The 14713-nt window shown below is 47.4% G+C and overlaps 1 protein-coding gene across 1 annotated transcript in view; it reads right to left on the bottom strand.

The window, feature by feature from the left end:
* Positions 1-565: 565 nt before the first annotated feature.
* Positions 566-14713, bottom strand: part of PLXNA4 (plexin A4) — a 546538-nt gene continuing 532390 nt past the window's right edge. Inside the window, exons 31-32 of the mRNA XM_087935355.1 lie at positions 3586-3736; positions 566-1214 (exon numbers count right to left, since the gene is read on the bottom strand). Of these exons, the coding sequence (XP_087791481.1) occupies positions 1119-1214; positions 3586-3736 (247 nt within the window). The 3' untranslated portion in view covers positions 566-1118. The remainder of the gene's footprint in view (positions 1215-3585; positions 3737-14713) is intronic.

Genomic DNA, 14713 nt, shown 5'->3' on the forward strand with positions numbered 1-14713 from the left:
GAGAGGCCACGACTTGGGTTGACTTTCCTTCAGCAAATACACCGTGGCTGGTTTTGGAAGAGGAAGCAAAGGATCTGGAGGTCTCATTCAAGTAGGTAACTCAAGAGCTCTTCAAACTTGACAGCATTAACACTTGTGGACTTCAACTCCCAGGATTCCTCCTCCAGTCACGTTGGCTCAGGAATTCCAGGAGTTGAAGGCCACAAGTCTTAAACCTGCCAAGTTGGAAGACCCCTTGCTTAGTAACCAGAGAAGGAACAGGTGGGGACACATAGATGACTCAAGCTTGGGAGAACAGTTCTCTTTCCACTACAACGAAAGTAACCATGATTGACCAAACCAAACCCAACCCAACCCAACCCAACCGAAAAAAGGAAACCGAATGAAAATCAGAAGAGGGGAAGAGAGAAAAAGGCGGACTTCCCTTCTCCACCCAATCTCCAGAGATTGGTGGACAGTCCTCTTGGTTCACAGGCCCCTGAGGGCCTTTCTTTCCATGATGTTCCTCCTGGTTCCTCTTCATGAGGACAAAGATCGAGGAGAGGCAGCCATTGTTTTTCTTGTGTTTGTTTGTTTTTTCTCCCCCCAACCACAATGGTGGGACTTCCGAGGGCAAGAGAGCAACTTCTCCCTTGGCGCAGCTTCTGAATGAACCGCGGGCCTCCTCTCCGCCCGTGGATGGCGTGCCCTCAAAGCAGCAAAGCATGATGGAGGTGAACCCCAACGTTACTCCTGCTCGGTTTCAGTGGAGCAGGCAGTGGTACATTCTGGTTGCCACCAAGGAGGAAACCTGCCAGGGACTCCATCCTGAACACTCCCTGTCTTCGGGGAGTCCTTCTTGTGAAGAGGTCCCTCAAAATCCCGGAGGACTAGTTCCTTGGTGTTGGTAGGTCCAGCAGGTGAGGCTCAGAGACGTCTAGGCGTCTTCTGGCAACTCTCCTCGGCAGCCAGTTGGAAACTTGCACTTGATGAAAACTGAACTGAGGCACGGCTTGGTTTTTTGTGTGTGTGTGTTTGTGTGTGTGTGTGTGTGTGTGTGTGTGTGAAAGTTCTTTTTTTGTTCATTTGTTTTGTGTCGAATCCCTCCTGGAAAGTCCCCCTCTAAGTGGGGCAAGTTCTCAGCTGTCTATGCTCATGAGGGTTATAACTTGTTCAAGTTTGTAGGTGAGTTTCTGCTTTCCGGCTTGGTCGTCCTGATTGAGGGCTCCAAGGATCTGTGAGGAACGGAGAAAGGAGAATAAAAAAAGGGAAGATCTTCAACACGATCTCTTAAAGGTACCCCATAAGGGTAAGCTTGGAGGGCCGCGATGGCAAACTTAGGGCACGCGAACCCCAGCCAAATTTACCATGCACTGCGCATGCGTGCACCTCCCAGCTGATTTTCGGCCCATTTGAGGCTGTTTTCGCCCTCCCGGAGGCTCGAAGGAAGCCTCTGCAGCCTCGGGAGGCTGAAAAATGGGCCTTCTGGAAATACCGGACATGTCAAAACAGGCCCATTTTCCGGACTCCTGAGCCTGCAGAGGCTTCCTTCGAGCCTCCGGGAGAGCCAAAAGGGCCTCAAACAGGCTGAAAATCAGCTGGGAGGTGCGTGCATGTGCAGTGCAGGTAAAGGGGCGGGGTTGGAAGTGTTCTGCGTGCATGCATGGGGGGTGAGGCACATTGTATTGTGGGTGCCAGCACCCATGTGTGCTTTAGGCACACCACAACCAAAAGGTTCGCCATCATTGCTGTAGGAGAAGGAGAGGCAGAACCTGAAGGAGGAGTCAAGAGAGGAACCAGCCTAGAATCATTATGTTCTCACAAGCGGTTCATCAACAAAAAACAGATTGTGGGGTTTCACTTTAGCTACATTTGCAGCAAGATTGAAGGTGGGTGTTTGCACAAAGTTGGCCTGCTTCCTGGGTTTTGCAAACCTAGTTTGTTCATTTAGCTTATGGTCATCCTGCTCATCTCTAACACGCTTGACCTGGTCTGCGTGAGTTCATTTTGGTGGTAGGAAAAACAGATTAAATCACACCCTGACCCAATGTGCTGGGTTCACAGAATATACTAAACTGTCAAAATAACACACACACACACACACACACACACACACACACACACTATACAGAACCCTTGACCAATGGTTAACATTATTTAAATTTAGCTTTTGGGCAAGTGCTTAAACATGTAGTCATGATTGATCTATTGAAGTGAACTGCAATCCAATTAAGTAGGGATGAACAGCATGAGCCCTTAGACTTATATACCGCTTCACGGTGCTTTACAGCCCTCTCTAAGTGGTTTATAGAGTCAGCCTCTTGTCCCCCAACAATCTGGGTCCTCATTTTACCCACCTCGGAAAGATGGAAGGCTGAGTCAACCCAGAACTGGTCAGGATCAAACTGCTGGCAGTCGGCAGTACTAGCCTGCAACACTGCTTTCTAACCACTGTGCTACCACAACTCTCCAAGAGGTATACATCATACATAAATACACACATACATACATACGTCCAAAATTCCAGGCCTTCCTTCCGTCTATCTATCCAACAATTCCTCCATCCATCCATCCATCCCTCTATCCTAAATATCAGACCAATCAATCAACTATCCCTTCCTCCCTCCCTCCCTACATACATGCATACATACATCCAAAATCCCAGGCTTTCCTTCCTTCCCTCCTTCCTTCCATCCATCCATCCATCTATCCAACCATTCATCCATCCATCCTAAATTCCAGACCAATCAACCATCCATCCATCCTTCCATACCTCCCTCCCTCCCTCCCTACTTACATACATACATCCATACCTCCAGGTCTCCCTTCCTTCCTTCCTTCCTTCCTTCCTTCCTTCCTTCCTTCCTTCCTTCCTTCCTTCCTCCCTCCCTCCCTCCCTCCCTCCCTCCCTCCCTGATCCACCCACCCATCCATCCATGATCCATCCATAACCCATCCATCCATCCATCCATCCATCCATCCATCCCTCCCTCCCTCTCTATTTACATCCCTCCTCCTCCCTCCCTCCTTACATACATACATCCAAAATTCCAGGACTGCCTGCCTGCCTTCCTCCCTCCCTGATCCATCCATCCATGATCCACCCACCCATCCATCCATGATCCATCCATCCATGATCCACCCACCCATCCATTCATGATCCATCCATCCATCCATCCATGATCCATCCATCCATGATCCATCCATTACCCATCCATCCATCCATCCAACCAACCAACCAACCAACCTATAGACAGACTCGATGCTCCTCAAGGTCCCTTCCAATTCTTATGGTATAGACCAGAGTTTCTCATCCGTGGCGACTTTAAGTTGGGGAGACTTCAACTCCCAGAATTCCCCCAGGCAGCCATGTTAAGTCCCCCCCCCCCATTTAAATTGGTGAGGTAGAGAAACACTATTCTGGATGACTCCGTGGAATGATTTGCAGGCGTGTATGCCCCTCATATCAAAGGATACGCCAATTGCAAAACCCAATTGGTTTTGACTCCCCCCCGAGTCTTAAGAAATCCATAAAACGGGCTGAAGGACACAACTAAAGGTTAGTTCACCCATTGGCACACGGGGCCCTCACCGCCCCAGGCTCACCTCTTCGCTGTACTTGCCCACATACGAGTAGATCTCGGAGAGTGCGCTCATAGTGTTGAACTCATTCATGTGCATGCGCGACTGCTCAGCTAGATAAGCATTCATATCCTGGTCACTAATCGCTGGCATCTTGCCAATATCTGAGTAATACCTGGAGGGGAATAAAGCAAAAAGAGTGAGAACCCCGTTAAAAAAACAAACCAGGCTAGATGTAAAAATAACAGAATAACGGAGTTGGAAGGCACCTTGGAGGTCTTCTAGTCCAACCCTATGCTCAAGCAGGTGATCCTATATCCCTTCAGACAAATCTTTTCTTTAAAACTTCCAGTGTTGGAGAATTCACAACGAGGCAAGTGGTTCCACTTGTTTAATTGTTTAATTGTTTAATTGTTCTCCATCCGTTGTTTCTTATCCTGCTTTCGGGTGCCTTGGAGAATAAGTTGACACCCCCCCCACCCTTCATTGTGGCAGCCCCTCAAATATTGGAAGACTTCTCTAGGTCCCCCGCTAGTCCTTCCTTTCTCCAGACTAGCCGGACCCAAATCCCACAGCCATTCTTCATATGCTTTTGTCTTTAATCATCTTAGGTTTTCTTTATTTAATTTAGTCTGTCAGGCGTGTATGAGGAAAACAAGTGTAAGTATGAACGTAGAAGTTTCGGGCTCTATTGTGGTCGTACGTCGAGAGCTACCGGTACTTCTCAAGGCAAGAAGCTGCCACCGATAGTCCTTGACTTACAACAGTTTATTCAGTTGGCATTCAATGTTACAATGGCGCTGTAAAAAAAGTGACTCACAACCAGTTTCTTGACCTTACAGCTGTGACAGAATCCCCACCTCATCATCTCCTTTGAATGACCTCATAACCCCTTGCATCGGGGTGGAGTCTAGGCAACTGAACGGAGTTGAGTGTTTACTGGCCGGATGCCTTTCTTGTCGCTGATGCAGAGTTTTGTTCGGCAGATCTCTTCTCATCGTGCCCAGAGAGAGAAATATCTGCCTCTACCTAGGATCGAACTCACAGTCTCCTGATGGTGAGGCCAGAGCTCCACCTCTAGGCCACCGTACCACTCACGGAAAACCCCACATCGTGGGATCAACATTCAGACAAATTGACAACTAGCGTGTATCTACGATGGTTGTAGCCTCGTGGGGTGATGCGATCTCCATCTGCGGCCTTTCCCAGGCGAAGTCAAGGGGGGAATTTGGATCCTCTTAACAACCATATGGTTCACATAACAGTTGTGGAGAGACCCTTAACGACTGTGGCAAAAAAGGGTCATAAAATCGGGGCCCTGATTCCTTAACACCTGCCTTGCTTCACCATGAAAATTCTAGTCCCACTTTTGGTCGTAAGTGGAGAGCTCACCTGTACAGAAATCAGAGAAACTTTGATAAGCAGGCTTGAGAATTCAGTCGGTGTCTGGTCTGAGTTGCAACACCTCACTGTAGCCAAGAGGCCTTTGAAACCACCTTCATGCAGTGTGAAGATTTACGCGCGGAGACCTGGGCTTCTTCAGGAGACTGTCATTTTGGGGGGGGGGTGTCCCCCCCCGCTTCTCCCTGGCTTTTAAGTACGTTTGGACCACGGAGGACAGGATTTGCAGAAGGTAATCACTCACTATCACCAGCAGCTGCGCTCCGCTGTCAACTGGTTAATTAGATGCCGTCATTTACATTTTTAATTCCTGCAATCTGACATTTTGCACGCACGCTGAGAAATAGCCACACGTGCGGCCCCTGGAATTTGGTAATTCGCAGAGAGGGAGGAAAAAAAGTAGGAGCTAAAATGGACGACAGGTGTCTTACAAAGCCACCTCGGCCGCCTGCGGAGTTTTGCACCCGTGTTCAGTTCCTTCCCTGAACAGTTCACGTTCGTTTGATGGTCAGCCCTGCTAAAGTGACCTTAGAATAGATATCATATGACCAATTTATCTCCTCTAATTTTTGTACTGGTAGCGCTCGACTTACAACCACAGAGATAGAGGGACTCACTCAAAACCACCCAGACAACTTCCATACTTAAGGCGGGATTGGAACTCACCGTCTCTGGGTGATTGGCCCAAAGTCACCCAGCCAGCTTTCATGTTTAAGGTGTGACTAGCACTCACCATCTCCTGGTGGTTGGCCCAAAGTCACCCTGCTGCCTTCCATAATTAAGGCAGGACTAGAACTCACCATCTCCTGGTGATTGGCCCAAGGCAGCTTTCACACTTAAGGTGGGTCTAGAACTCCCAGTTTCCTGATGATTGAGCCCAAAGTCACACAGCTGCCTTCCATAATTAAGGCAGGACTAGAACTCACCATCTCCTGGTGATAGGTCAAAGTCACCTAGCTGACTTCCATACTTAAGGCAGGACTAGAATTCACCACCTCCTGGTGATTGGCCCAAAGTCATCCAGCTGACTATACTTAAGGTGGGTCTAGAACTCCCAGTTTCCTGATGATTGGCCCAAAGTCACACAGCTGACTTCCATAATTAAGGCAGGACTAGAACTCACCATCTCCTGGTGATAGGTCAAAGTCACCTAGCTGACTTCCATACTTAAGGCGGGACTAGAATTCACCACCTCCTGGTGATTGGCCCAAAGTCATCCAGCTGACTATACTTAAGGAGGGTCTAGAACTCCCAGTTTCCTGATGATTGGCCCAAAGTCACACAGCTGACTTCCATAATTAAGGCAGGACTAGAACTCACCATCTCCTGGTGATAGGTCAAAGTCACCTAGCTGACTTCCATACTTAAGGCGGGACTAGAATTCACCACCTCCTGGTGATTGGCCCAAAGTCATCCAGCTGACCATACTTAAGGTGGGTCTAGAACTCCCAGTTTCCTGATGATTGGCCCAAAGTCACACAGCTGACTATACTTAAGGCGGGACTAGAACTCACTGTCTCCCGGTGATTAGTTCAGAATCACCCAGCCAGCTTCTATGCCTAAGAGAGGACTTGAACTCAAAGTCTCCTATTTTCTACCCTGGTGCTTTAACCACTAGACTAGACCCAACTGGGTCTTAAATGAGTTTCTAAGTTTTAGAGGAGAGAAGGCTATATCCTCTTTTCCCATCTCAATAACCAAGTGAAAGGAGAAAGCATCCTTTAAGGGGACGTATTAATGTGCCTTTTCCAAGCCTACAGGGCAAGGGTGAAGAAACACGGGGATAAGGGACCGTAACCACATATTAAGGTTGTGTATCATCTCAGTGACTCCACCCCTCACTGAAGAAGGAAGAGTAGAATATTGTGGCCATGCATCATTTCAATGTGTGGACTTCTTCTATTAATGGTCTAATGGGTCTTGAGGAAGAAAGCAACGGAAGCCAGGTGTCAGTCTAAGGTTCAGATGCCTCGATGCTCATCTTGTGCTCCGACTATTAGATACAAGATTAGAACATAGAATAAGAGGGTTGGAAAGGTCCTTAGAGGTCTTCTAGTCCAACCTCCTGCTCAAGCAAGAAACTCTATCCCACTCCAGGGAAATGGCTGTCCAGTCTCTTCTTGAAAACTTCCAGTGTTGGAGTATTTTCACCTTCTGGAGACTAAGTCGTTCCAATGATTGATTGTTCCTCACTGTCAGGAAGTTTCTCCTGAATTCCAAGTTGCCTCTCTCCTTGATGAGTTTCCATCTGTTGCTTCTCGATGTGCCTTCAGGTGCTTTGGAGAACGGATCGACCCATTGTTCTTTGGGGCAGCCGCCCTCTGATATTGGAAGACTGCTCTCATGTCACTCCTAATCCTTCTCTTCGTTATACGAGACACGCCAAGTTCCCTCAACCATCATATGGGTCTACTTCCAGGACCTTGGTTCTTCTTGGTTGCTCTTTTCTGCGCCTCTTTTCTAGGGTCTCAACCGGTGATGGTATTCTACCGGTTCGGCCCGGTTCTGCCGAGCCGCTAGCAAAGATGAGCAGAGAGGAGGCTGACCCCGTTCTCTCCACCGCTCTGCTGTTGGGCCTACCCACCCGCACCGGGCTTCCATATCACCTTTATCCGCTGAATTTGTAGCACAGCTGCTTTGCGTGGCACAGAATAGTGCCGCGCGGCAGCTGCTGAAGCAACTGGGATCGTGCAGGCTTGCAAGAGGTGAGTTAGAACGCTTCTGCGCCTGCACAAATGCCTCTGTGCCTGTGCAAAGGGCACGTTTGGTGCGCGCACCCATGAAAAAAGTGTGTGCCCGCATACAAAGCATGCCCTCCAAGCCACGGTCACTGAACCGGTGGTAAAAATATCTGAATCCCATCACCGGTCTCAACGTCTGTTCTGATTTATGGTGACCAGAACTGGACGCGGTATTCTACACAGAGGTAGCACTACTATCTCCTAGAACTGCATTAGCTTTTTGTGTGGGGGACAGCTACAGCACACTTTCTGACTGTGGCAGGGACACAAGACTTTGGACCTCTTCCAGATGTTCCTGGACCATCAATTCAAGCAGGGGCAACCAGGGTGGAAAAGATACGATGGAACTGGAGAACGAGAAACCTCTACAGGGGCATCAGTTCGCTACTCCTGGCCTAGGGCGCCCCAAGAAACATTTCCCCATTGCTTGAGTCATTTCCTCCCGCTAATCTATGTGGTCTTCTTGAGACAGTCAACCACGAACTGGTAGTATCATGGTAGTAACAACAGGCTTTTGGTCACCCTAAAGACAGCTGAGTGATGCTATAAAGACGCGGTGAATCTCGAGTGAGTAAGAGCAGTGTTTATTTTTGGCTGGTATTTGAACGCCCTGGTGTTCTGAGATTTGGGCTTCATCTCTAAGATGTTCCCAGTTTCCCAGTTAAAACTACGAGTCTGGCATTTGTTGTGATATTAAAGAGACGTCGTTGGTATTTGTACTTCTGCACCACTAATCTTCTGCCTATCATCCATGAAGCCATCAACAGGCACGTAGAGATGAAGCATGTTTACACACCGCTCAAAAGGGGCAATAACAAAGCTAAGAAGGAAACAAAAAAGGCCCTTTCCAGCAGCCAACACCCGGATAAGCAGGGATTAACACCAGACAAACGGTGAAGTAGGAAACACCTGATCAAGAAATAACCGAGCACAAAACCAGATGCCAGGGCAAGCTACTGTATATAAAACACGGAGCAAACCCCACACTCTCTTGTACTGATGACGTTACCTAGTCAGGCAATGAAAGGTTTGCAAGCAGATGTGGTATTCAGCCAGTTCGGCCCAGTTCTGGCATACGGATAGCAAAAATTTTGACTGGCAAAATACCATCTCTTGCTGACCCTGCCCCCACCCCCACCGTTACCTCTCGTATATTTCTTTGGTTTTTTTTTTTTTTTTAGCACAGTTGATTCATGCAGCAGATTGGATCGCTGTGCCTCAGCTGAGCTTAAAAACACTCCAGGCCATTCACCGGGTTTGACAGAGCTCCACATTCGTGCTGCACACACCCGCACATGAAGCTTAGCTGATCCGCGCTATTGCCAAACCTCAGCTGAGCTTAAAAAAATACTCCAGGCAGCTATCCAGCCTTGACAGAGGTCAGTATTTGAGTCCTGTGCTGCGCGCAAAAGCGTGCATTAGGCACATGCGCGCACACCGGTAGGGAAAAATTTGGAAATTCACCACTGTTGCAAGCATACAACGAAGTGCAGAGAACAACAAGCACTCCAGGCATGTCTGCCAGAGGCCAACACCCAGACAAGCAGAGATTAAACAATTCTGCAGACAAAACCATACCCTAAACAAAGAGGGTAAAACTGGCAGGGCAAGCTACGATATATAAAACAAGAAACAAACCCTATACTCCCTTCCACGGATGATGTTACCTACTCAGGCAATGGAACACATACCAACAACCAACCAAGCACATGAGGGCATCAGGGACTCCACTGTTCGACCCCGAGATATGGATATTCTCTTGTTTTGGAACGGGTGGGTGTGTTTGTCTGTTGTAGGTTGAAAACCAAGTTCCCAAGCAGATTGGAGGTTCCAGGCGTGGAGGAGAGAGACTTAACTGCTCTCCAGAATGACCCGCTGAAAGGCATCCATGCACTTTATAAATATTCCATTGCTCGCTCTCCTGCTGAGCGGAACATGAGAGTGTGCGCGGGTATTATACCCAATTAAAAATGAATGATGCTTGTGCAAGAAAACCAACAGTGACATAACCCACTCAGAATAGGCCGGCTCTGTTCTGAACTGTTTCTCGTTTTAACTTCCCTCCTGGGGGAGAGAAATGCAAATTGACCGAGTTTGACTATATAAACCTGGTTTCCTTCTGGTCTGTTGCACAGTACTGGTGGCAGCAGGGAAGCTTGACCGCTTGCCAAATTCAAGCTAATTCTATGATAAGGGTTGGGGGACTTGTGTGTGCGTGTGTGTGTGTTTTTTCAGTCTGTAACAAGTGAGGCCCTGATCTAACCATCTTTCGACAGCAGGCAAGGCAGAGCAGTGGGTTCTCGCTCTGAGGTGCAAAGCCAGTGTGATATCGCAAAATGTTCGGTCGGTATCTGTTAACCGACTTCTCCCACCCCGATTCCAACATCTGGGTGGTTTTAGAATAAAGGACCCTGAACAAATTCAAGCTAATTCAAACTCAAGTTTAGCCAAAAGTTGGCCATTTCCCGCTCCCCCGTGCTATCACTCTGCTAACTAACTAACTCCCACAACACTGTCAAACTGTTTATAAGATAAAGGTTTCCCTTGCCCATATGTGCTAATCATTTCTGGCTCTAGGGGGCAGTGGTCATCTCCGTTACAAAGCCAAAGAGCCAGCACTGTCCGAAGACGTCTCCGTGATCATGTGGCCGGCGTGACTAAACACCGAAGGGCACATGGGATGCTGTTACCTTCCCACCAAAGTGGTCCCTATTTTTCTACTTGCATTTTTACATGCTTTCGAACTGTTAGGTTGGCAGAAGCTGGGATCAGTAACGGGAACTCATTTCCTTATGCAATGCTAGGGATTCGAACCGCTGAATTGCCAGCCTTTCTTTTTTTAAAAAAATTAAAATAAAGTTTATTTAAGATTCATATATTTAAAACATTTTAAAAAACAAACATATAAACAAATATATATATGTTTTCTTAAGTTTTCATGGTACTGATATGTATGGCATTCAGAAATAGTATTTCACGCCATTAGTTGTGCTTTAGTAGGCTGGCAGAATCCATCTGCCATCATCAGGCTTCTGTATCGTGTTCATCTGGTGTAGCTCATCTGGTGTTCAGATGAACACGATACAGAAGCCTGATGATGGCAGATGAGATTCTGCCGAAACGTTGCTACAACTTTAAAAGCACAACTACAATGACGTGGGAAAATACCCGAACAAAGCTGAATGCCATAAATATATATATACATATATACATTTTGCAGCAGATGTTGAGCAATGGTTACACATTTTTTTCACCCCTAAAATTGACGTGATCTATCTTGTTACACTACCTTCTAGTTCTTTTAATGTTTTAATTTCACAGAATATTTTATGATTAAACGCACATCCTCCATAATTTCATATCTTAGCCAATTGTCGAATATTGCCTTTTCTTTAATCATTCATACCAGCAATTCCAAGTTTTATAGTAGTCACTATCTTGGTTGTGGTTTTTTTTAGTAATTTAGTTAGGCTATCCATCTCTGCACATTCATGCATTTTTTGATGACCATCTCCTCTGAAAGGATAGTAGACATGAACAGCCAACCTTTTTGATCAACAAGCTCAGAATCTTAGAGCCACCGCATCCCCCAAAATATTTATAGTCAACCTGTTTACAGAGTCGGCCTATTGCCTCCCAACAATCTAGGTCCTCATTTTGCTGACCTTGAAGGACGAAAGGCTGAGTCAGAATCGAACTGCTGGCAATGAGCAGAGTCAACCTGCAAGACTGCATTCTGACTCACTTAACAAAGGTCTCCCTTAGTAACCAAAATTTTGGGCTCAAACGTGGTCATCAGTCAAGGACTACCTATAGTCTGAACTCCTTACATCATAAGCACAAGGGGTGGGATTCAACTGGTGTAACAACCGGTCCGGCGAGCATGCACTTTGTGCGCGCACAACATTTCAAAACCATCCATTTTCAGCTAGCAGACTTACCTTCTACTGCAGCCCCGGGGTGCAAAACAGGTGATGCCCGCCAATCTGCTGTGCCACGCGAATCAGCTCAGCTGCAAAGCGTGGAAATAAAGGACGGACAAGTGTAGGGACGGGTGGACCCAAATGGTTCACTGGAACTACCGGTTCGTCTGAACCGGTCCAAACCGGTAGAATGCCATTCCCCTTGCATAAGTGGGGAATTAGTCTGAACACATTATATCAATACATGAGGGAAACGTGGGACCTGCCCACCCCTACTGTTCCGGACTAGCAGGCTCGAAAGCCTGCAACTCTGATTGGCCCGCAAATAGCAGATCGTGATTGGTCACCGCAGACTGATCCGATTGGCTAGTAAACGGGCTGCCGCGATTGGCCCTGCCAAGAGCGGCAAACTCAAATCGCTTTCATTGGCTGCCTAGCCGCAGCCAGCCCTATATAAGGGGCTGCTGCGGCTGGGATTAGTTGCTCAGATCTGAAGTCACTAATAAAAAGCTGTTGTTATCTGAGTCATGCCTCCGTTCTTGAACCGTCCTCCCAGATCTAACACCTACAAATGCCTTTAAGGCTTATGTGGTCTTTCCCAAGCAAAAGCTACCAGGCTGGGAAGATTCCTGTACGACTAGCAGAAAACAATAAAGTAGCTAAGTTCGAAGTCTGCTTTGAAGTCTGGCGCATCTCTTTTCTCTTCTGCTCTTCCCTCCTTCTGCTGTCGTAACTCAGGTGCTTTCACATCCTGGGCAACAGCCAGACAGCCCTTCTGAAGCTCTTCCAATATCAACCTTGAATGCCGTCCAGGATGGCATGACAGATTCATTTGCAAAGGCCTGGCTCTGGGTGCCTCTTCCTGTCAGCGTCTCGAAGACACCTCTATTACTCTGGAACCATCAAGTTTCCCTGGGGAAGGAGGCTGGAGGACACCGGGTACCTCTGACAGATCTGTTTCCCGCGTTTGTGAAATTAACTCCTCCGGCGAGGAAAGGCCTCTTTAAATAGCCTGCTGTGTTCCAGGCGAGATCTGGGATATTTATTTATTTCTTTGCTGCATTTATAGGCCACCTATCTTGTCATCCAGCAACTCTGGGTGGCTTACAATGGGCTACTACAAGATAATAAAATAATATAAAGCATGAAAAAGATCAACACGAACGTCCAACGTAGCTAAGGTAGCTAAGGAAGGAAGCCATGTGTTCCAATATCTAAGGAACTGCCACACAGAAGAGGGAGTTGACCTCTTCTCCAAACCACCTGAGGACTGATCAAGAAGTAATGATTGGGAACTTATCAAGGAGAGATCCATTTCAATCAGAATATAGCTGGAAGAGACCTTTGAGGTCTTGTAGTCCATCCCACTCCTCAAGCAGAAAACATTATAATATTTCAGACAAACGGTTGTCCAACTTCTTCTTCAATACCTCCAGTGATGGAGCACCATGACTTCTGGTGGCAAGCAGTTCCACTGGTTAATTGTTCTATTAGGATGTTTCTCCTTAATTCCAAGTTGCTTCTCTCCTTGATTAGTTTTCACCCATTGTTCCTTCCTTCCTTCCTTCCTTCCTTCCTTCCTTCCTTCCTTCCTTCCTTCCTTCCTTCCTTCCTTCCTTCCTTCCTTCCTCCTTCCTTCCTTCCTCCCTCCCTCCCTTCCTTTCCTTCCTTCCTTCCTTTTAATTTATTTTTATTTATTTATTTTATTTGTTTATTTTGATTTGTCAATCACTTACAAGATAATAGGTATAAGTATATAAATAGTTATGAATACATGGATGCATATAAGAAAAATAAAAAAAAATATAAAAGAAACAATAGGACAGGGACGGTAGGCATGTTGGTGCGCTTATGCACAGACCTCTTAGGAAAGGGGTGAGGTCAATAGTAGACAGTCTAAGGTTAAAGGTTTTTGGGGTTTGGGGAAGAAACCACAGAGTCAGGTAGAGTATTCCAGACATTGACCACTCTGTTGCTGAAGTCGTATTTCCTGCCATCGAGTTTGGTGCGGTTGACCTTGAGTTTGTATCTATTGTGTGCTCTTGTGTTGTTATGGTTGAAGCTGAAGTATTCATTGACAGGTAAGTCATTGCATTCCTTCCTTCCCTCCTTCCTCCTTCCTTCCCTGACTCATGGTATCCTAAGGCTTGAAGGGACTTCAGAGGTCTCCTAGAAGTAGTCAAATTCATTGTTAGGAAATTCCTCCTTAGTTCTAAGTTGCTTCTCTCCTTGATTAGTTTCCACCCGTGGCTTCTTGTCCTGCCCTCAGGTGCTTTGGAGAATAGCTTGACTCCCTCTTTTTGGGGGCAGCCCCTGAAATATTGGAAGACGGCCATCATGGCTCCCCAGTCCTTCTTTCCTCTAGACCAGTGGCCCCCAACCTTTTTTGTGCCACGGCCCGGTACCGGCGTCACAAAATGATCCGCGGCCTGGTACCGGCATCAGCACACATGGCAAGGCGAGCTGAGCAACCGGCCAGCCAGCCGTCCCCCGCTTCTCCCCGCCACCTTCAACTCCTCCTTTGTACCTTTGTCGATGGGCTTGGCTTCGGGACGGTCGCTTGGCTCGCTTTGCCTTGGGTGCTGAAAGAATCCTCGCGCCTTAGTTTTGTTCGAAGCTGCCCCCCCTTCGATGAAACTAAGGCACGAGGATTCCTTCAGGACCCAAATGCCGCTTTCCAACCAGAAAAGCTCACTGGAAGCACTTTCTCATCAAAACAAGATGGTGGCGCCCAGCAAACCGGCGGCCCGGTAGAAAATGTTCCCCGGCGGTTCCCCGGTGGTTGGGGACCCCTGCTCTAGACTACCTATATCCAATTCTTGCAACTGTTCTTTGTAGTCTCCTGGCCTTTAATCCTCTTAGTTGCTCTTCTCTGCACTTCAGCAACCGGTTGCAGTTTTGACAACGTTGCAAAACGGAGCTCAGGCACTCCGAGAGGTTGCTGGCCAACTCTCAGCGCACCGAAGGGCCTTCGCTTCTGCACCACGAGGAAATCTTGCCTGGCTTTTACTTTGTTTTGGACAGCTCATCAAAATGCAAAAAAAAAAACCTTCATTAACGATCCTCGCCTCTCTCCGTGCTCTAATC

Source organism: Pseudonaja textilis, chromosome 5 (genome assembly GCF_049901715.1).
Source record: "Pseudonaja textilis isolate UNSWEBS1 chromosome 5, rPseTex1.2, whole genome shotgun sequence".
NCBI classification, from domain to species: domain Eukaryota; kingdom Metazoa; phylum Chordata; class Lepidosauria; order Squamata; family Elapidae; genus Pseudonaja; species Pseudonaja textilis.